The sequence below is a fragment of the Rhinolophus sinicus genome, chromosome 14 (assembly GCF_057876585.1).
Source record: "Rhinolophus sinicus isolate RSI-liver-muscle chromosome 14, RSI-T2T, whole genome shotgun sequence".
NCBI classification, from domain to species: domain Eukaryota; kingdom Metazoa; phylum Chordata; class Mammalia; order Chiroptera; family Rhinolophidae; genus Rhinolophus; species Rhinolophus sinicus.
Genome location: NC_142514.1, coordinates 40,723,951 through 40,745,744, shown reverse-complemented (window position 1 = coordinate 40,745,744; position 21,794 = coordinate 40,723,951). Strand labels below are relative to the sequence as shown.

At 43.3% G+C, this 21,794-nt stretch overlaps 1 protein-coding gene across 1 annotated transcript in view; it reads right to left on the bottom strand.

The window, feature by feature from the left end:
* The window catches only part of C8A (complement C8 alpha chain), a 56,266-nt gene that overhangs the window by 3,662 nt on the left and 30,810 nt on the right, over positions 1–21,794 (bottom strand). The window contains exons 8-10 of the mRNA XM_019742534.3: positions 6,294–6,425; positions 4,994–5,151; positions 685–907 (exon numbers count right to left, since the gene is read on the bottom strand). Coding sequence (XP_019598093.3) covers positions 685–907; positions 4,994–5,151; positions 6,294–6,425 — 513 coding nt within the window. The remainder of the gene's footprint in view (positions 1–684; positions 908–4,993; positions 5,152–6,293; positions 6,426–21,794) is intronic.

Here is a 21,794-nt window from a genome sequence, read left to right as displayed (position 1 = left end):
GATATGTTCAAGTCCAAACTCCCATTACCTGCAAATGTGACTTCCTTTGGAAGTAAGGTCTTTGCAGATTAAATCAAGTTAAAATGAGGTACTGCTAGATTAGTGTAGGTCCTAAGCTAATGACTAGTGTTCCTATAAGAAGGGAAAACTGAGACAAGGAATGGAGAAGCCATATGATGATAGGCAGATATTGGAATGATGTCTCTACAAGCCAAGAAATGCTTGGGCTGCAGAAAAGCAGCAGAAGCTAGGAGAGAGGCATGGAATAGACTCTCCCTCGTAGCCTCCAGAAACCAACCTGGACGATACACCTGAATTTTGGGCTTCCAGTCCCAGAAGTGTAAGACAGTAATTTTCTGTTGCTCTAAGCCACCTAGCTTGTGGTAATTTGTTATGACAGCTAGGAAACTAATGTATCCCTCCAAAATTGAATGGTGTTGTCCATATACACCTAGGTAAAAAAAAAACAGTCCTCATCTGAGAGAGGGTCTTAATGGCAGGGGAAAGCATAGGAACCATGAAGTGTGGGGGTCAGCCATAAAGTTCAGAGTGTGGGGTCCTAGGATAGTGGGCAAGAGGGCACAGAAAGGAGAGACTGGGACCCCACAGGCCATTTCTGCGCTTTCCTCTCTGAGCTGGGCCAGGCTTGAACATGAGTGAAGAAGATTCATGGGCCTTACTTACCCTTTTTCTCTGTTTTCTCACAGGCAAAACCCTGGCGACCCAGGGGACACTGACACTTGCAGCTGGTGCCCTCAAGAATGGGCACCCCGTTGTTGAAGCAGGGTCCGCAGCGGCAGGCGCTGAATTCCATCAGGTACTGGTCCAAGGCCCGGCGCAGGTTCAGGCGTTTGGCCTCCAGGGGCCCTAAGTTTGTGTGCCGCAGCATCTCGTGGATGGGCTGCATCTGCGGGCACACAAAGAACAGAGGACCCCTCCTCGGGCTCTGTCCAGTTTCCCGGAGCCCAAGAATACGCCAGGCACAGAGCCAGACACTCAGTTTATCCCACTGCCTGGAATCCTCACAGCCACTCTGTGAAGCTAAACTCCCCAGCAGATAGATAACGACGTGGATGCTCAGGAGTGTTTGCGTGACCAGCTTAAGAGCATGCAATGAAGTGCAAGAGTCACTCCAAATAGGGACCTACTTAACTCTGAAACCTGTGGTCCCCCAATCTCAGAGGAAGAGGGGAGCTCAGAAGCCATTTGTGCCAACTCATCTGCCCTCTCCCGTACTTTTAGGAATCAGGAAGAGTGTAAAGTGTGTGTGTGGTGTGTGTGTGTGTGTGTGTGTGTGTGTGTGTGTGTGTGTGTGTGTGTGTGTTGACTGTCATCCTTCAGTGTAGGAATTAACAAAGTCCTTGATAGCTAGTTATGCTGTCATTGCTGAGCACCTCTCCTGATGCTACAAGGGTGATGGTTATGTGTATGGGGACGGGTGGGCGACGTTTACATTTGCGGCCACCCATTCCAGGCATGACTGTAGTCCAGGGTTTCTCAATTTTGGCACTGTTGAATTTCCAGCCGGATAATTCTTTGTTGAAATTCCTGTGCATTGTAGGATGTTTATTTTAGCAGCATCTCTAGCCTTCACCCACTAGATGCCAGTAGTACCTTCTAGTTGTGAAAACCAAAACTGTCTCCTGACATTGCCAAATGTCCCCTGGGGGACAAAAATCAACCCCTGGGTGAAAATATTGTGGTAGATGTAGTGGAGAGTATGGAAGCTGGAGACAGGAAATTGCTTCAAATCCCAGCCCTACTGCTTCCAGCTGTTTGACCTCGGCCACGTGACACATGGAGCTTCCCGTCCTCGTCTGTAAAGTGAGAACAGTAGTCCTACCTTCCAGGTGTATTGTGAGGATGAAAGTTGATGGATGGGGAAGACCTGTCACATAGTAAAAGCTAAATAAATGCTGCTCACCTCCTAGCTTTGTGGCCTAGAACTCTTAACCGCCCCTCTCTAAACCTGAGCCTCATTATCTATAAAATGGGAATAAGTACCTATTTTTTAGGTACCTCATAATTCTTATGAGGATCTAAAGGAGCAATGAACGTGAAATACTAGTGCAAAAGGGAAGAACAATATAAAATAAAGCACCATTTTTATAAACGTGATGATAGTTAAAAAGAAAGCCTATATTTTTCAGATTTCATGTGCATATGGTTACCTTCAGCACGCTTATAATGCTACATATTTTAACAGACAATCATAAAACGAAAGCTCTTTTCCAGCTCTTTCATTTTACAGGACAGTAATCTGAGGCCCTGAGAGGGGAGTCATTTGCCAAGGGCAGTGGGCAATTCAGAGAGAAAAGTCAGCCACACTGGAACAATCTGACTTCTCTAGAATCAGAGTCCACAGAGGGCATCGCAGTAGCCTCGAATGGATTCCTGGAAATGTGTACAGAAAGACCTGCGGCAAACAGACCTTGGCCTGTGCTCCAGGGCTGTGGCTGAGGTCACCAGGTTGGGCATGTCGGGACTGGCTGGGCCTCCACCCAAGGGAAGAAGACCACTTACTGGAAGTTCAGGGAATTTGGCCCCATGGTTAGGAAGTCAGGGCAGAATGGGTTACCCTGTGGCCTTTGTTAAAGGTGACCTTTAGTTCCACAGAAAGCCCAGGACCATTGGGCAACTTCCCTTTGACCTTCCAGCGAAATTCAGCACTCAGTCCCACATCTGTCACTTCCGCCTCCCAGAATCCTCAGTGAGAGGGAAGGGAGCACTCCTTAGGGAAGACTGGTGGGGACTTAAAGGAGGAAAGGGTGGTGGCAAAACAGAATTTTAGAATGTCAGAGCTTGAGAAGATATTGGCAATGATCTTGTTCCCATTTTACAGATGAGAAAATAGATACAGAGAAGGCAAGAGGTGTGATATAGCAGCACAACATAATAATATACAACATAACACAGCATCATAACATTACATTATATAACGTGATTCCTAAGTACCTGCCATAACTAAGTACCACTAAGCTCTGGGGTTATGCAAATGAATCCGATACTGTTTCCACTCTGGTCATCAGGTTCCAAATAACCCCCTAACCCGCCCCCCTGTCCATAGTCTCTCTCTTTCTCTCTCCTTTGATTCATCCTTCATACCTCTGTGAGCATTCTCCTTTAAAAACACAGCTTTAGCTTCCCTGCTCGATAACCTGCCAGCAGCGTAATGCATCGAATCCAAACTATTCAGGGGGTAACATGGGTTCTGAGTGTGGTGTTCGAGTTAGTCAAACATAGCTCAAGGTGCACTCTGCCATTTACCAGGCGTGAGACTTGGCCAGCTCACTTAACCTCCATAAACCTGTCTCCTCAGCTGGCATCTACTAAGCACCCACTTCCCTCTCCCTAACATTTTATCATCCTCACGTCATAGAGCAGGAAAATGGGGCTCAGAAAATGAAGTAGCTTGTCCAAGGTCACACAACACAAAGGTTGCTGAGCCATACACCAAACTCTATCTTTCTCACCCCAAACCCAGGTTCTCTTTCCCTAAAGATAGCATTCGGGCTTCTCCAAATCATGAAAACTTTCCCTCAGAAGTTTTGCTCAAGGCAAACACAAAATTCACCTCTTGCCCATGAAAGTTTATATATTACTCCTGAAATCAATTTTACAGTTTTTGACCAAATCTAATAGCTTGATGATAGCATTTTTTCCAGACCCTATGTGAATTACAGGTGTGTGAAAATGCTCCCTTACTTATTGAAGATGAAATGAAATCAGGGTTAATTCATCTGACCTCTTTCTTCAAAGAGAGCAGGGTGTTATAATAGACTTTTATGTTTAACTGTTGGTATACATTTTAAAAAGAGGAATGTATCCATACCTGGAATTTGAATTATATGTAGACAATGGGCAAGGGTCAGAAGAAAATAGGCAAGAAAACAATGATATTTTATTTAAAACTCCAGAATATAACTCTTTTTTTTTTTAATGGCTTCCCCTTATATATGAATAGAAGTAGTTTGACAACTGGTAGAACCATTACTTATTTGCAGTTAAAATACAATTTTACTCTCTTTGTGAGGTTAGGGATTTAAGGCAAGGTTTCTCAACTTTGGTACTATTGCTGTCTCAGGCTAGATAGTTCTTGTTGTGGAGGCTGGCCTTTGCATTATGGGATGTTTAGCACTATTCCTGGCCTCTGCCCTCTGGATGTCAATAGTACCTTCCCAGTTGTGACAATCAAAAATGTCTCCAGACAGTACCAAATTTCAGTGTGGAGGCAAAATTGCCCCCCAGTGGTTGATGACCATGGCTTTAAGGAAGGTACTAGAATAGAGGGAAATGAGAACTGGATAAGACTTCCAAAGGTCTGAGATCCAGGTCCTGCCACCTATGAGCTCTGCGACCTTAGATCATTTGAGTGCTTGGAGCCTCAGTTTCCTCATCTTTTCAATGGGGAGAATCATGTCCCTGTTCATTGTGGTGAGGAGATGCAACTATTTAAAGCAAGGGGAGCAAACTACAGTTACAGCTTGGAACCACACTCAATCCACAGATTGTTTTTATATGGCCTTTGAGCTATGAATGGTTTTTATATGTTCAAAAGATTGTTCACAAAGAAGAAGAACTTTTATAGCAGAAACTGTATGTGGGCCACAAAGCTTCCAATATTTACTATCCACTCCTTTAGAGAAAAAGTTTGCCAACCCCCAATTTAACAGATGTGATTTTTAAAACTCTTTTATGTATAAATGCAAATTATTATTCTTATATTTAATGTTGCCCAATCCTGAAGACACTCTGGGACCACTAGTGTAAAACTAGGCACTGATTAGGTATTCATGCTCCTGATCCCAGCTGTCCTGCAGCCTGGGCTGCATACTCTGTAGAATCAGGTATGGGGAGGGCCACCAGTTCAGCGTGCTGTTAACACTCAATCTTGTTCTTTGATGGGCTCATAATAAGAAATATGAAATGATCTGGTCTGTTTCACTTTCATTCTTTGTGGATGAAGAGCTTCTTCAACTGCAAAAAGACTTACCTCCAAATCAATAACAGCAGGATTATACTTTAATGATCTCCCCCAGAAACGATATGTGATGATGCTCTTGTTGTGTGCCAAGCCACCACCCCAGCCAGAACTGCCACCTCGCACCCGAGAAATGATGTCTTCCACAGCCATGGCCTTATGGTCAAAATCTATCAAGAGGATAACTGCATTAGCTCATTTCCACAAAAGCCAAAGAACAGTTTAGCAAATGCCAGTAAGAAGACGGGGGACAAAGTGTACGTGCTGTCTTTAGAGCTGTCTCCCACTCTTTTACCTTGCTGGGTTATAACAAGACAAAGCAGAAGAGAAGGACCAACTATCAGAAATAGACCCATCCTCTGGATTAGAGCAGAAAATGGGGAGACAGCCCAGCCCAACATGGAGGAGTGAGAGGATGGAAAAATGGATGACAATTCATTCATTTATTCATTCATATGTCAGATGCTTACTTGGTGTCTTCTATATGCTAAATAGTTTCAATTAAACAGTGAATTGTCCCTGTGGGGCTCAGTAGGGGGTGTAGAGAAAAACATGGTCAGACCTACAGTAGGGTGGGGGACTGGTCAGGAGGAAAAGTGAATTTTCTAGAAAAGGGAATGAATCTTTGCAGGTAAATGGAGAGAGGAGGGAAGGTCAGTGGAGAAAAGAAGCACTTTGACTTACAGCCCTGAGGCAGGAGTAGCCTAAAGCAATGGGAGTAACTTGAACCTGTCTTGTATCTACCTCATCCACTACTCTAAACTGTTTTATCATTCCTGCATCCTCTGTCTCCTACCAAAACACAAACAAAACAACTCAATACATGTTTGATGAATGAATGAATGAATGAATGAATGCTCATATTGACTTGTTCAGGAAATGCCATAAAATATTCCTGCACAATCTTTCTCTAATAATTATTCTTTGAGTTTGAACTTGACAACCATATTCTCCTCTCTCAGGAACTTCTTTCCTCCCTTTGGAATGTATGTTGATGGGCCTTTATCTCAACAGTCTATTTTCCAGGTTCTGTCTATACATTCCTTTCATCCCAGGACTTAAATCTTTGTCTAGTGCTTAAAACCTAGGAGCATGCACCATACAAAGTCAGATATTTCTAAGGTGATCTCAGCCCATGAGAATTCAAAATACAGCCACCGCAGGTCATGGGTTTGGCGTATTTAGCAGCTCTGCAGTTTGACCATTGACTGACATGAAATCCATTAGGAGGAACAATAGTTTTGTGCCTTGATTCTGTGCCCAAGGGAAAGTCTGGCTTTTCTTCCTGGGAGACCTGTTACTAAATACTTACCTCTTTTGCCACCTCCATGTTTTGTACAGCGTTCTCCTGATAAACTTCCTCCAATAGTTACAGTAGCCGAATAGTCATAATTAAGGCCCACAGACCCTCCAAAGCATGTCCCGATATCTTCACTGGTGATACCTGCCACAGAGACACAGAGAAACGCAACACACTGAGATGCTAAAAGACTGTTCTTATGGTACAACCAGCTGACAGTAGTAAAGGCTAGCTTTGGTTTTGGAGTCTATGAGATCTGGGTTGAAATCCCAGTTCTTTAACCCAATTTCAGTATTCTCTCCTGTGTGGTTCCAGCCCAAATAATTCTTGAAATGAGAAGGAATATGTGTTGCGTGGATTAGTGTTATTCCTCTTTCCTTTGCCCATTCCCCACTGAGCCTCCTACAGGCAGTGATTCTCATCCATCTCCACGTACCCCTGTGCCTGGCCCAGGTCCTGGCCCATTTTCACTCTGCAGTTTTGCACATGTTGCCCCTTCTTCTGTCCCTTTTCACATCTTTCCAAAGTCTACTCAAGCCCCAATTCAAATGTCATTTACTCCACGAAGCATTTTTGGATCAGAATACTTCTTTTTTTCTCCAGAGCTGCCAGTGTGCTTTGTTTGCACCTGAATGATCATAGTTGTCACAATTCTTTTTGCCCAGGTTCTCTTTGCACCTCAGAGAGGCTGGAGTGCTGTTAGAAGATGCCGCGATCTCCATAGGGAGTCTGCCTGCCTCCTTATCTTAGGAGAACTGTGAGTCCCACACTAGCTGTCTCTGTATTTGTCCCATTGAGAAGCCTGCATTTTGCAGATGAGGAACATAATTCTCAAAGCAGTAAGGCCATTTTGCCTTGACCCCACAGCCTGTAAATGAACAGAGCTGGGTTTCCATCCCTTGGTTGGCCTGGTAAGCGAAGGCTAGAAAAGCAGACTGCAGCAAGAAGATACTGACCATTGCTGCAGAGCCCAACTTTATCTGCAGCTAAAGTCTTCTGAAGGTTGTGGACGGGAGTTTGTATTTTTGAAATATCCTTACTTTTAACTGAAACTATATAATAATTATTACCAGTCATTATATTACTCTAGCAACCACAAAGGAAAATAATAGGACTGTAATTCAACTGAGCTAAGGATTAGATTGAATATCCTCAAGGGAATGTTCAGCAACAGAGTTTACTTGCCGGCCTCCCCATGAAACTGCAAACTCCATGCAGTCAAGGACTTGTATCTTATTGACTCTTTTGTCAACATAGCAGCACTAGATCTGCCATGGAGGAATCATGATTGATGAATGAATACATTGAGCGAATAAATGAACACACGCCATGAATGCTTTGGTAAGGGCTTGTGATGGAAAGAATCTTAGAAGTCAGGAATCCTGAATTTACATCCTAGTCACTCAGATGAATGGATAAAGAAATTGTGATTAGATAGATAGGTAGGTAGATAGATAGATAGATAGATAGATAGATAGATAGATAGAATTAAATACACACACACGTATATATTTGAATATCATTCAGCTTTAAATAATATACAGACCCTGCCATTTACAGCACCATGGGTGAACCTGGAAGACATTATGCTAAGTGAAATAAGCCAGACACAAAAAGGAAAAGACCACATGATCTAACTTATATGTGGAATCTAAGAAAGTCAATATATAGAAGCGGAGAGTAGAACAGTGGTTCCCAGGGACCAGGAGTGGGGGAGATGGGGACATGCTGGTCCAAGGGAACAAAGCCACAGTTCTGCAGGATGAGGAAGTACAGACTGATGACGATAGTTAATAATAATTGTACTGAGTAGTGGAAATTTGCAGAGAGTAGACGTCAGGGGCTCTCGTCATGCACACACAGAAAAGGTCACTGTGTGAGAAGATATATACATCAGTCTGTAGTAATCATTTCCCTTTGTTATCTGTATATCAAATCATCATGTTGTATACCTTAAATATATACAAGTTTTCTTTTTATAGAAAACTGAAAAACAAAACCCCAGTGACTGACAGCCTGTGTGAACTTAGAAAGTGCCTGTGATCTCACTGGGCCTCAGTTTCCCATTTATGGAGGTCGGTGATTGAACTGGCTCATCTCCAAGGCCGTTTCCAGCCACAGCCCTACGGGACTCCATGCACATCAGTTTCTGAATAACGAACTCCCGAGCTGAAAGTGCCTGGGAGAAGTGCTGTTCTCAGCACCGTCACTCAGCACCGGGCAGAGGGCTTCTCCTACCATTTCCGTTCAAGCACTTTTCATTTTTAATGCATTACTAATTGGGGAAGATTTAGCGTATTTAATTGTTTTGATTAAAAAATGCTTCAACAGTGATAAACAAAAGTGGATGAAAGGAGTTCATGGGCAGAAGCCAGAGTAATTACCTAGGTGCGTGGTGGAGTGCTGCCGAATTAAAGTGACAGGACTGGCTGATTAATGGGGGCTGGAGGATGCCTGTGGAGTGATTTTGCTCATGAGGGGCTGCCGACAGTCTGCCACGTGCTGCTGGGAGAAGAGAATTCCAGCTTGTTTGATTTGAAAAGCACAACTCAAATTACTGCAAAAGAATTACCTTCCGAGGACCCCAAAGTAGGGTACCAGCCAGCAAGGGCAGGTCTGTGACTGAATCGTACAGTGTGAGAGCTAAAAGGGTCCTTAGGCACCTAGCCCACGCTTCTCATTTTTAGTTGTGATGCCCTACGTTCATAAAGGTTAATTAACTTGCCTAAGGCCATACAGCTAAAAAAAATGGTGGAACTGAGATTCAGACTCAAGTCTGTCTTAGAAGCCTGTGGTTTTTTTTACTAATTCCAATTATTGCATCAGACTAAAGAATTCAGAAAAATTTAGTGAGCACCTACTATGTTCCAACCCCAGCAATTGCGTATTGGGGAATGTAGACACAATGAGAATAAAACTAATAAGAATATGATGCAGATGTGAATACGTGAGATTCTAGCCTTGGGAAGCCAGCAGGTTTGGACAATATATTAAATGAGGAGTAATTCGTATCTGAGAGTTGCTTGTTTCAGTACACCGGGGATAGAAGAGGCGTCTCTCCAAAAGCCGTGAGGGAGACCAAACCAAAGGTGTCTACAGAGTACCCACGGGAAACCGAGATCAGAGAGCTGGGGTGGGGGCAGAGGGTCAAACATGGTTCCAAAATCCAAGACTTGAATTTGATATTGGAGGCCAAGACACGGAACCAGAAAGAGGGAAGCTAAGAGCAGAGGAGACAGAGGGGAGATGGAGCAGAAAAAGGTCTGGAGCAATTGTGTAGCCCTTGCCCAGATGGGTGCGTAGCACAGGTGGGGAGGTGAGGACGGACTATATTTATAGAACCAGGTAATGCTCTGTCTCAGCTCTGCCCTCGTCTCATCAGGTTGGACACCTTAGATGTCAGCTTTGGACCAGATCACACTGGCATTTGTTTTGGCTTCTAAACTCAGTGAACTCTGGAGTTCACTAAACCTCGCTACATATGGAGATCACCTGATTGCTATTAAAAATGCAGGTTCTTGGGCCCCACCTGGATTGATTCTGATTCTGTATTTCTGCATAATCAGCGCTCTGTATTTTAAACAAGGTCATTTATTCCAGGTGACTCCTCTGAAGTGCGTCTAGACCCAGATTTTGAGGACCACGGTCCTCCGAAGAACCTCGGGTGGCCCGCTGCAGAGCACTGGCTTCTGTCCTGTCTCAGGCCTTTGTCAGTGCCCTGGATAAGGACTCAGCAGCCAGCCTTAGCGGATCTTACCCAAAAGAAGAACTAGGAAAAGCCAAGGATACTTCAGATTAAGAATCAGTATCCACAAAGCCCTCAGACACCTGGATGGAGAGTCAGACCAAGCATAGCAAAATGCGGCTCAGTTGGGAATGCTGTAATGTCCTACCCTGGGGACAAAATACCAAATGCACGAGCTCAGTAAGGAATGCACACTGTTTAGCAGAAGAACAGGAGAAAAGGCCATAGAGAGATAACTCTGCCGCAGTGGGGGGTAATGAAGCCAGGTGAAAATGATAATCAGTAAAGTAAAGGAAGGGATACTCTCATTCTCTGCACAGGTTAGAACAACTCAGAGCCTGCTGCAAAGTTCTGGGAGCCACACTTTAAAAAGGAAATAAGAAAAAGGACATTTGTTGGACATTATTCAGCGTTAAAAAGGAAAGAAATCCTGCCATATGCAACAACCTGGATGAACCTTGAGGACATCAAGCTCAGCGAGATAAGCCAGTCACAGAAGGACAAATACTCCATGATTCCACTTATATGAGGTGTGTAAAAGAATCACTCATAGAATCAGAGAGTAGAAATGGGGTTGCCAGGGGTTGAGGGGAGAGGGAAATGAGGGGTTGCTAATCAACCAGCATAAAGTTTAAATTCTGCAAGATGAGTAAGTTCTAGAGATCTGTGCAGCATTGTCCCTGTAATTAACAATAATGTAGTTAGTGCACATTTAAAATTTTGCTAGAAGAGTAGATTTCATGGTAAGTGGTCTTACCCACAATAAAATAAAACTTAAAACAAAAGTAGAGAATGACTGGAGAAGAATAGGCGTGAGGATAATGAGGGTAAAGAAATTCAAAGCCATTTCCTTTGGGGAATGTTTGAGGGGAAGAGGGATGTTTGCCTGAAAAGGGAGGAAAGATCCCTGTTTAAGAGAGATTAATAGACCTGGATTCACCTCTCCAGAGGGTTGTTTTAAAGAAGAGGAGTTAGAGTTGTTTGTGTGGCCACAAGGGAAAGAACAAGGACCAACAGGGCAGAAGCTACAAGGAGATGGGTTTAGGCTCAATATGAGGTAAACTGTCATGAGGGTCAGAGGCCAGGAAGATGAGTTATTTCCTAAGGCAGTGAGCTCCCCACCCCTGGAGGGTACCAAGCAGAGGCTGGCTCCTTGCCTTTGAGAGGCACAGTAGAAGGGCTTAAAGAATTGAGCAGTGGTCTTTTAAGGTTTGCTCCAAAGCCAAGACTCTGAAACTTGAACACTTGCAGAGCCTTTGAGACAACTTTGGTAAGTACATTACTTAATGGTTTCTTACTGTGTGCCAAGCACCTGGGAAATAGAGGATTAAGGAGAGCGTTCGTTCTCAGTGAGCTTACAGTCCACGGTGGAGAAGTGGACAAGTAAACAGACAATGATTGTACTATGTGACAAGAACTTTGAAAGAAGGCAGCCGGGTCAGGAAAGGATTCCTTGTGGGTCAGAAGAAAGAGACCAGAGGCAAGTCTGAAATGATGACTAGGGATTAGCCAAAGTAAGGAGGACACTGAGAGCAGAGGGAGACCATGTGTAGGCCTTGTGTCCCCAGTAGCAAGATTCTGCTCAGCTAACATGACCTAAACTCAAGAGTGAAAAGAAGGAGTAGTAAATCAGTCAAGGACGGATTGGGAGACCCCTGGGTCATTTCCCACTCTCGCATGGCCCCAAGAGGAGCTCTTATACCCGCCTGGCAGGCTAGGAGCCCAGAACCCATGTCTCTGGTCACCATATTTACTGCTTGTTTCCCACCCGGTCTTGGCTATGGTGCAGGTATGAGGGCTGTGCTCACGCCTCTGTGGAGATGCTGCACCAGCATGGCTGGCTCAGAGGCAGAACCAGGCAATTGACTTCTGAGGTGGCAGAACACAGCAAGTCTCTGTCATTCTTCAGATTAAAAGCATCAGGTGGAAAACAGCAGGTGTAATGCATTATTTATCTCTGTGCAACAAACAAATGCCATTCAGGATACTGTGATTTATCAGCTATGTTGCTTTGCTCCATTGGTTGAGCCCAAAGACAGCCTCAGAAGGGAAAGAAAGAATCGTATGGTCTATTTCACGTTATAACCTTGGGGAAAATGATTGTTTAGTCTCTGGCTGGATGACCTGGAAAGTGTTGGCTAGTTTACCTGCCCCCCTGTGCTTCTGTGTATCCATTAAAACTCATGCTGCTTCTCGACCACCTGGGAATAATAGTACAAGTACCTCTGTGTCTTTGCATGCGTTGCTCCCTCTGACTGCAGTGTCTCCTACCTCTTCCAGTGAGTTTCTCCGCTCAGCCCTAGAAAACCTTCCCTCACTCCCAACGGCCCTATCTCTATCCCTCAGTATCCCTTTGTGTCTCCCAGTGTATCTCAAGCTTCTCTCAAGCAGAGTATTTAGCATACCTTAGTAATTGTCAAATTCTTGGTTGGTTCTTCCAATTATACTGCAAATTTATAAAGTCTTCTCTTGAGTTCACAAGGCTCAGCACAGAGCCTGGCATGTGACAAGCCCCCAGGAGTGATTCCAAACTATCCAGGCAATACCTCTAACATGTTTTGGGAGTCACAGGCCTTCCTTCAGTTGACAGTATAAATCACATCTTTGTAATATCTCACACTTGATTGAGAGTTGACATTTTATAAAGCACTTTCATTTGTATTATCTCATTGGGGGCTCGCAAACAATCTTCTGGGGCCGGAAGGATTTCCCCATCTTACAGGCTCACAGATTGGAAAAGACAGTCATTATGGGGGTTAAGAGTATGAACTACCATTCACTCATAGTATGGCTCTGGGTAACTTACTGAAGCTCTCGGGGCCTCATCCTCCCCATTTGTAAGACGGGGTGATGATAATTTCCACACGAGTCCCTAGAAACAGTGTCTGGCGCAATGAAGTGTCAACAAATCTTAGCTATCGTTGTTAGGTAAATTGACTAACAAGTTAACCCAACAAACGTGAGACTTGGGGTTTCACATCACATAGGTTACCCCCAAACTCAGTGCACGCTCCATGACCTCACACCAGTGTTACTCTGCAGACAAATGTTCGTCACGGGACATGAGTCGCCATGGCCTTCCCCAGACCCTCATTCTATGACCACCTCATTCTACAAAACAGATCAGAGAGAGGAACCCATGCTCCCAATTGGCAATGTTGGGGCTGCAATCTCAGGTTTCCCTGCTGCCTGATAAGGGGCTATCTTCAAGGACTCTGGCCCTTCTAGATGATTTTGGTAATGACAAGAGGCAGTATAGCTGAGGGCCAGACTCTGAAATAGAGATGACCTGAGCTGGAAGTGGCTGTGCCCAGTTACTCTCTGGGTAAATTGTTTCACCTCTGTGCCACAGTTCTCTAATCTGTAAGATGGGGATTTTAATACTGTCTACCTCAGAGGGTTGTTGTGGGGGTTAAATGAGGTAAGCCATGCCACGTGCAGTACTGGGGAGAGTGCCTGGCTCAGAACTAGCAATGATGGTCAAGTATTACTATTATGGCTGTTGCCAGAAATGCATGCATAGATTGGGCTCTTCATTCCTGGTTGTGAATCTGGAAAATTAGAGAATAAAGGAGGCTGAGGAGTTTGTGAAAACAAATTTTCTTAATCAACGTTTCTACAGTATAAGCTCTTCAGCCATGAGTGAGTGAAGAAGATCCAGGGAACACCCACATTGGAGAAGTATCATTAGGTGCTAAATCTCATTATGTTAATAGTCACACATCACTCCACAACAGGTACTATTATTCCCATTTTAGAGATGAGTAAATAGAGGCTTAGAGAGTTTAAGTCACTTGCCCAAAATTATACAGGAAGTAAATAGTAGAACTGGGATTGAACCAAGGTCTATGTCCAAAGCCCATTTTCTCCATGCCACATTACAGTGCCTGTGGGAGGCTCTGGGCGTAATGCTGACATCATCACACCTTTTCTCCTTTAAGACTGAGGCTGTTTTCGATGCTAGAGGTGGAAATTCAAAATCGAGACAAAATCGGGAGGATGGTGCTGAGATTCTCTGAGTTCCATGTATATGCAAATGACTTAAGGGCAATGGGGACAGAGCCAAGACACCAGGAATCTGTCAGTCAATCAATACCATCCATCACCATGAAGCCTGGTTGTCATGGTAACTAGGGATAAAGGCTGGAGCCTGTTAGAATCTAGTGCTTGTCTGTTCCGGGCAACTGGTTGGTTAGCAGGCACAGCAAAGACTACTTAGCCATGAATATAAGACCCTTCACAATCAGGTTCCTGCTTACCCCACATCGTCCAATCCAGCTCAGACTCTTTATGACTCCACCCCTGACTCTGCAGAGTATGAGGAGAGCTCCTGAGGATGCACAACATATACGGGCTTGGATTCTGAACCACCCCTGCTAGGAACACACAGAGCATCCACTGTGGGTCAGCTTCAGCCTATGGGCAAGACTCTGGGGACACACCTTAACAAGATGTGTGATGGAAGCAGACAGTCGGCATAGTGTGATACACAGAGCTGAATCCGAGTGCACGGAAGCACCTCAGACAGGACTGGGGAGACAGAAAGAACTGCCTGGAAAAGTCCTATCTATAGAGACCAAGGAAGCCTTAGCCAGGAGAAAAAGATAGGGGAAGAGATTTCAGGTAGAAGGAACAGCACGTTCCTTCTCATCGTGCCCCAAGGAGAAAGTGAGCGCGGTGCCAGGAGCTCAGTGCAGCCCAGCCCAGTGGTGAGCAATGGGGTTGCAGGGCCAAGCAGGCCAGAGGGTGCTCACTTTGGCCACTGGCTGTCTCGCCCAGTGGCACGGACCCTTCTGCTCTCTCTCCTTTTGTTTTTTTTTGTTGTTGTTGTTCCGTTTCAGGTGTACAAAACAATGTAATAGGTAGACATTTATACCCTCACAAAGGGACCCTCCTACTCTTAATGTTCACCTTTGCATGGCCCCAGCAGCGAGCCATTCTGCAACTCGTCATCCTCTCTGTGGCTCCCTGGAGGCCAACGCTGACTCCATTTCCGGGTTACTGATACCATCACTCTCCCTGCCGTAACCTAGCCACAGCACTGCTCTCACTTATGCGCTGGCCTCAGGGGCACGCCCTCCACAACAGGCTGTGACCTGGGGGTGAACCTGGACACTCGTGTCCCACTCTCACTCTCACCGACTTGCTGCCTCAGCCACTCTCAGGAAACTCCCTCTGCTTAGGAAGCTCCAGCTCCCTTCTCCACCAGGTAAGCTCCGACTCCTACTAATTTTGGAAGATCAGGTTTGAATGTCTTTGGAGTCTAGAAAATGGGAAGAGAAACAAGGTGGTTGATCCCGCCTTGTGCTTCCACTGTGTTTATTTCTATTCTAGCATATATCACATTGTGTTATTCTTAGCCCTCAACACTCTGCACATGTCTCCAGGGCAGGGATCTGTGTGTTTCATCCCTGTGTCTCTTTAAATCTTGAATTCTCAGTGGGTATTTATGGGATGAGTGGATGGATGGATGGATGGATGGATGGATGGATGGATGGATGGATGGAGATTAGATTCGGAGAAGGGTTTTCCTCAGAGATTGATATTTTCTTCCTCTTACTTTGGGTAACAAATGAACCTTCCTGAAAGGGAATTATAAGCAAGCAATGGCAATAATATATAAATATGATAGAAAGTATGAGAAATTTGAGGGATTTAAATTATACATCTGTCCCACCCCAATTACTCTCCATACACAGCTTAATCATGGGCTGCCTTTGACTCATTTTCGTAAAGGAATAGGAAATACACAGCCCAGAGGTCTTCATTCCCCAATCTCCTACCCCTGACAGACATTACTAATTGATCATAGCACTTTCTGGCTGAGCCCCTATCTGGTGTCATAATTCTCAACTCAGCAGTCCCAGCAGCATTTGCTATTAAAACCACCTGCCGTCACTGGCTTAGACACTGTTTCTGGCCTACAGGTCTCTGAGTTTCACCTCTTGGAATGCCACCTCATGCTTCTTCTGGCTCTGTGACTGTTACCTAGGTTTCAAAACAATCACTAGCTGGTCCGTTTAACCTTTAACAATTCTCCCAATTACAATTCCCAATCAATGGGTCCAACTGACCCCAAACTGCATTTAGGAATGAATATTGAGCATAATGCTCCCTTAATTATTTTAAAATGTGGTCTAACCCCTTTGAAAGCTATCGCAAGCAGCTTAATGTTTTTTGTTTGTTTGTTTTTCAAGAGGATAAGTGAAATAAAATATCTAGATATACCACAAGAAGCATTGAATTGGTAATTAGAAACCCTCATTTCTAACTTCACTCTGCCTCTAACCAGTGGTGTCACCTTGGACCTGTCATTTTATCTCTTAGTGCCTGCTTCGCCTCATTCATGAGATGGGGACAGCTGTATAACACATCTCAAAGCACTGCCAAGAGGCTCAAATAAGATTATACGCATGTAAAGACTCAGCATCTGCCTGCCACAGAGTTAGAACTCAGTGGATGCTTATTCTTTCATTTCAATTTGGATAAACTTTCATTACATGAGACTCCACACCTGTCCTGACAGTTATTACTTATATCTGCCTCTAGCTTTCCCCTTTGTCTACCTTCCTGTGATGCTTAATTTTATATATCAATTTGACTGGGCCATGGTTGTGTCCAGATATGGTCAAACATTAATCTTGGTGTCTCTGTGAGGTGTTTGGGGATGGGATCAACACTTAGACCGTAGACTGAGTAAAGCAGGTTGCCCGCCCTAGCGTAGGTGGTCCTTGTCCAGTCAGGTGACGACCTAAACAGAACAAAAAGGCCGACATTCCCCTGAGTAAGAGAGGATTCTTCCTGCCCAACTGCCTTCAAACTGGGACTTTGGCTTTTCTCCTTCCTTAGGACCCACACTGACGCATCAACTCTTCCTGTGTCTCAAGCCTGCACACCTTAGGACTGGAACTAAACCATCAGCTCGCCTGGGTGTCCAGCGTGCTGACTACAGATCTTGGGACTTGTCAGACTTCATAACTGTAGTAAATCATATATGTCTCCTATTGGTTCTCTGAAACTGATTAGTTAGAATCTCAACTCATACACTTCCTAATGCGTTTCTTATGGCTATTGATGATTCTTCCTTTATTTAAAGTGGTTTAACACATGTCTGTCGTCAGTGGATCACACTGGGTTAAGACAGTGTTTTTAAAACTTTTTTGACTGCCCCCAAAATAATCAATACATTTTACACACATCCAGTTAAAATAAGTTTCAGTACTTAAACATACTTGGTGTTACACACTCTGATATTTTCCATCCTATTGTATCCTGTTTCACTTTGTTAAATGCTGTCATGATGCACTAAATGTCTCTTACAATCTACTTATGGGCTGTGGCGTGCTGTTTGCAAAATCCTCGGTAAACATCTCTGAGACACTATAGTATGTTGGTTAAGATCATAGGTTCTCAGGCTTGACCTCTGGCTCTACCAATTAATAGCAGTGTGACCTTGGGCAAGTTACTGAACATTGCTGGACTTCAGTTCTTCACTTGTAAATTGGGACTTCTAGTCTCCTCTTCACAGTTCTTTCCTGAGGATTAAATGAGATAGTACATTTAAAGTGCTGAATCTAGTGCCTACCAGACAGCAAAATGCCCAGTAAATGTTGGCTGTCTTACCACCACTGCTACAGCCTAAGCCTCTGGTATATAGTATCAGAATGAATGGTGTAATGTGTGGGCTGATAAATACTTGGACAATCGACAGACATTACGTCAGAAGACCTTGATTCAATGCTAACTGAATCATGCTGAGCCATGTACTTAGGCTCTTTGGACTTCGGCTAGCTCTCTACAAAATTGGGGTAAATAATACAATTCCTCATAAGCTAGTATGAAGATCATCTTGAATACCAGATGTGAAAGTCATAGTTTACCAATGTTAGGAGTTATTATATATAAATATATTTTATTAAAACAAAATATTTCTGTGAACTCTACAATGAATAACAAATTAATTGTTAACTCATTTTAGGTGGTAACCAATTTGTCTGTCCACGTAATAAATCATCCTTGACTATAATCAGATGATTATGACAAAGAGATACCCCATTACCTTCTATAAACCCTCAATGAGAGGAATGATGTTGGTATCTTGACCGTGCTTACCATGTTGTGCATGTTTCAGAAACGTTTGTTGCATGAAAAGCTAAAGGAAGGAAAGAAGGGAAGGAGGGAGGAAGGGAAGAAGGGAGGAAGGGAATGTAAAACTATAATTGACATCAACTTTAGTGAGGCTTTGTGTCCCTGTGGCTTTTTCTACCCTGTGTGTTAGGTGGTAGACCAGCTGGTCCAAGGACCCTAGCTGGAAGATAACGATTTAATGGCAGACTGAATATACTGTGCCCTCACTGGAAGGGTCTTTCCCAGGGTCACTGTTATCTGGCATCCATCAAGGGGAGGAATGATGGAACGCAGGCACAGATTTGGGCAGAGTTGTTAACACTTTGAAAGATAGTGATGAGAATTCAAAGTGACCTTGATAAATGGGAGGAGCAGTCCCTCCAAAACTGGATGATGCTCTAGAGACAGAAATGAATGACCTTGATCAAAAAAATGGGCAGGGTGGGGAGGAGGCATGATTGCTGATGCTCCAAGTCTATAGCAGAAGCATTGGCCACGGCAGGCTGGACATAATGATAATGCTTTCCCTTCCATTTGAACAATGTCTCAGAGCTGACCAATTACAGAGCCCTGTGAGATAAGTCATCTTATTATCCCCACTCTAAAGATTAGAGTGGGACCGTTAACAGTATAGAGTCAATAACTGGAAAGCTGGGAATAAACAATAATAACACCAACATATAGCACAGCAATAAGAGTTAACATTTTTGAACTCTTATATGCCAGGCACGGGGCCACATGCTCACATAGATTGATTCATTTCATAGTCACAACAGTCCTATGAAGTATGTACTGTCATTGTCTCATTTAGAAGAACAGGAAGCTGAGGTATGGAGAGGTTAACTAATTTGTCTGAGGGTCACACGGCTGATGAATGGAGATAAGATTGGAATCCAGGCAATCTGATTCAGAACCTTTTTCTGCAATTGATATTTATTGAGTGCATATTAGAGTCTGAGCACTGCACTAAATATTTTCTGTGGATAAGTTCACTTACTTCTTACAACTACTCTGCAAGGCAAATGTCATTCATACCTCCAGCTTAACAGGTGAGGAAATTGACACTTCAAATGATTAAATAACTTGCCCATGATCACATGGCTAGTACTAAGTGACAGAACCCATGTTTTCAACCACTATTGTTAGACTCTTATCCTGCATTAAAGGGAAAAAAATATCTATTTAAACACTTATGCAAGATGAACTTGGAATTATTCTCAAACAAACCCTTGCTGTCATTCCTATTGAGTCTTAAAGAAGCTGAAGTTCTGAGAAAGGTCAAGGTCATAATCAAGGTCATGCAGCTACTAAATGGTAGAACCAAGGTCCCCCACCCAGCTGTGTCTGACTACAAAGTTTTGATGCCTTGTTACCACATCACCATCATATTTCTTCATTCCACAGACCCTGCTCAACTGACTTTATTACCTACTGACCCCACCTAAAACTGTGATCTTCAATAGTAACTACTATTTAGTGTTTTACTTAGCACAGCGCTTTTTAAAAATATCATCTTGGTTAATACTCATAATAGCCTTTTGAAGAAATTTATTACCCGTACATTAGTTATGGGAAAACTGAGACTCAGAGATATGAAGTATTAGCTTTTAAACGGCCGAGCCTACATGAAAAGCGAAGACATCTCAGTTAAAAGAAGTTCTTTTCCCTATCGTACTCTCTGGTGGCTTTTATAGGGTCACTGAATGCTACTGGTTTTCTTCACAAGCAAAGCATCAATAGAAGTCATTTTCTGTAAGGTCTTTGCACAACCCTTTTAATATTGCCAAAAACCATAGGATGAGCCTGTAGAGTCCTGAGTCTATTTAGTTTACTTTCTATATCAGGCATGGTTTCCATTACAGCATTCCTGCTAGAGGCATCCTATCAGACTTACTTAGATTCTTTAACTGACAGGAAACTCTATTTTATATTGCATTTTAAGAGATGAAGGGCACAGAAGCTGAAACAAATGTGTCAGGACCTATCTGCATTAGCGAAAAGCAAGTGGGGGGGGGGGTTCGGAGCAGACCGCTTCCGATCTTTATCCCAAAGGTATTTACAGAATATCTATCTAACCCCTGATCCTTTTCTCATTTTGCACGTCTGCTTGGCTGGAGGAAACCTGCAGAGAGAACATGACAGAGCATAGTGAACAGCAGTTGTGGGAATGGAGAGGAAAGCACAGATTATAAAAACTGAGGAGGTGACTGATGAGATGTGTGGGGAGAGAGAAGGAAGAAGCCAAAATTATTCCCAAGTTAGGAGTCCTGACAAAGGCGGGTGGGACAAAAAGGAAAGAAGCCTGGACCATAAATCAGACTATCTCATGTATTTTTCACTTACTAATGATAGGACTTTTCAGCCTTGGTTCCTTCATCTATAGAAGTAAGGAAACCTCTCCTCTCACACAAAATCATAGGAAGATTAAGTGAGAAGATATACAAGTGGCCAAACAGGTACATGAAAAGGTGCTCAACATCACTAATCATCAGGGAAATGCAAATTAAAACCACAATGAGATATCACTTCACACCTATTAGAATAGCTATTATCAAAAAGATAAGTGACCCCCAAATGTTGCTGAGGGTGTGGAAAAAAGGGAACACTTGTATATTGGTGGGAATATAAACTGGTACAACCACTATGGAACACAGTATGGAGGTACCTCAAGAAATTAAAAATAGAAAACTATCATATGATCCAGCAATCCCACTTCTGGGTATTTATTCAAGGGAAACAAAACCGTTGTCTCAAAAAGATATCTGTACTTCCATGTTCTTAGCAGCATTATTCACAATAGCTAAGGTATAGTAACAACCTAAGTTGATAGATAAATGGATAAAGAAAATGCGGCATAGATACACAGTGGAATATTAGTCAGCTTTTAAAAATAAGGAAATCCTGTCATTTGTGGTAACATGGATGAAACTGGAGGGCATTATGCTAAGTGCAATAAGGCAGACAGAGAAAGACAAATAGTGCCTGGTATCACTTATATGTGGAATCTTAAAAAAAAAAAAAAATCAAACTCAGAAACAGAGAGTAGAAAAGTGGTTGCCAGGAGCTGGGGCGGGGTGGGGAGGTCGGGCAGGGGAAAAACAGGGAGAGGCTGGTAGAAGAGGACAAACATTCAGCTGAAAGATGAATATGGTCCAAGGATCTAATGTATAATATGGTGACTATAGTTAAATAACACTATATTGTATAATTGAAATTAGCTAAAAGAATAGAATTATAATGTTCTCACCAAAAAAAAAAAAAGGTAAATACGTATATGTGAAGTGATAGATGTATTAATTACTCAATAAGGGGAATCCTTTCACCATATATACATATATCAAATCATCATGTTATACACTTTAAATATCTTATATATTTGTCAAAAAAAAGTTACAAAAAAAGATTGAGAAGGCTTGTGTGAAGCACTTAGTACATAGTAGCCAGTCAATTATTTTTCCACCTCTCTCTTCTAGTAAACCAGGAGGTTGGTGGTGTCTCTGACAAAGAATTCAGCAAGAGGAACACAAAGTGGGGTGCGGCGAAGATATTCTGAGATGGCCTGGAGGTGCCAGCTTCCTAGCAGAGATGCGCTCAGGCGTTTGGAATCATGGGCCGGGGTGTGGATGGAAATGTGGGGTCAC